This window comes from Vicia villosa, linkage group LG3, assembly GCF_029867415.1.
Source record: "Vicia villosa cultivar HV-30 ecotype Madison, WI linkage group LG3, Vvil1.0, whole genome shotgun sequence".
In the NCBI taxonomy this organism is placed as follows: domain Eukaryota; kingdom Viridiplantae; phylum Streptophyta; class Magnoliopsida; order Fabales; family Fabaceae; genus Vicia; species Vicia villosa.
This window is the reverse complement of record NC_081182.1, coordinates 75,733,776-75,735,287: the sequence shown is the minus strand read 5'-3', so window position 1 is coordinate 75,735,287 and position 1,512 is coordinate 75,733,776. Positions and strand designations below refer to the sequence as shown.

The window sequence follows — 1,512 nt, the reverse complement described above, 5'->3', positions numbered from 1 at the left end:
CTGATAAACCCAAACAGACCATGCCTCCTAAAAATGTGCATTTACTGTACGTTAACATAAACCCAAATTGTTTTCAACTTAACAACAATTGTGTTAATTCAACTTAACATAACACATAACCTTAACTAAAAATTACAACTTAAAATACGCATCTTAACATACTCAACTATGTTCATACAAACTTAATCAACTTAAAGGTTTGATGTCTTATATGCATCCAAAGTCAAACTAAAGACTCCAGTATCATGCTAGCTTGTTCTCTAACCAGCTCGAGTCATAAACAACTTCATCTCAACAATCCGAACCTTCTTCCATTTTTCTTCTAACATAGCATTTTTTGATTCTCCCATCAATTCCATTCCCTTTTCCATAGCATCCAAAGACAACCCCACACCATCACCAAACCTAGACATTTCCTTAAAAGCCAAACTATTTTTAACATTTTTCACAGTATCTTTCTTCTTTGCAACTAATACTTCTTTTGCAAAACAGAATCCGAACCCAAGCCCTTTTTTCGGTGTTCTCTGTTTTTTAAACTCAATCTTCTTTAAAAGTTCAAAAGCTTTCTGATCATGTTCTTTGGTGAAATTTTCATCATTTCTTTCAAACTTTTTCTTCAGAGCAAGAACCTTACGCCTAAGTTGACCTTTGTTTGCGCAAGCTCGAATAGAGTTCTTCACAAAATTGTAAAATGCTTGTGTGTTTTTCCAAGGATCCTTTTTAGTTGAAATGAAATCAGCTATACATTTCATAATGGCGAGTTCGTCTTCCTCGCTGAATAGTCTCTGAGCTGACATCTTTTTGATAGAGTCTCTCGCCGCTTCCTTCTCGTCACCGGAACCACGACGTTCAGTTTTTTTTGCTTTCTTCTTCAAACACTTAGAAGAGTCAGAGTCAGTGCCGTTGTTATCAGCCGCACGCTTGGTTCCAGTGGTTTGAAACTCGATAGCACGCTTGGTTCCAGCTTTAGCCGGTGAAGGAGTGGTTAGAATCTTCAACGGCTTCGATGCAAGTGGTTTCACAGGTGGAGTGGGTTCCGATTCCGAATCAGAATCGGTTTCGGTTTCGGATTCAGAATCTGACCCAGATTCAAATTCAGAAGATGATGGAGGTCTAGGGTTTGAGTTTGAAGTAGCTGATTGGGGGTTTTTGGAAGCAAGAGGTGGAGGGTTTTTGGATTGAGGTACCCCAGCTTCTTCTTCGGAAAAATCTTCCTCGGAGGAAGAGGCGGAGGGTGGTACTTTGAGGGGTGACGGAAGGTGTTTTGTTTTTGCCATGGAAAAGTTTCAGAAGAGTAGGGCTACGTTTCAGAGGAGTGGTTAGAGTGTTGAGTACCGTGCTATTTTAGACTACATACTCTTTTAGTTTTTTAATTTCACATCTTAATAAATATTTATAACACGACTCTTAATATTCGTTAATTATTAAATTTTCTATCTAATTATTTAATGATCAAGACATTCTATTAAAAAAAAATGAATGTCGCAAATTCAAATCGATACTCCTCAACCA

At 37.7% G+C, this 1,512-nt stretch overlaps 1 protein-coding gene across 1 annotated transcript; it reads right to left on the bottom strand.

Annotated features, from left to right (window-relative positions):
* Nucleotides 1-260: 260 nt before the first annotated feature.
* Nucleotides 261-1,277, bottom strand: LOC131658354 (probable transcription factor At1g61730). Its single transcript, XM_058927659.1, has one exon. The coding sequence runs from the start codon at nt 1,275-1,277 to the stop codon at nt 261-263; it is 1,017 nt and encodes a 338-aa protein (XP_058783642.1).
* Between the last annotated feature and the right edge of the window lie 235 nt (nt 1,278-1,512).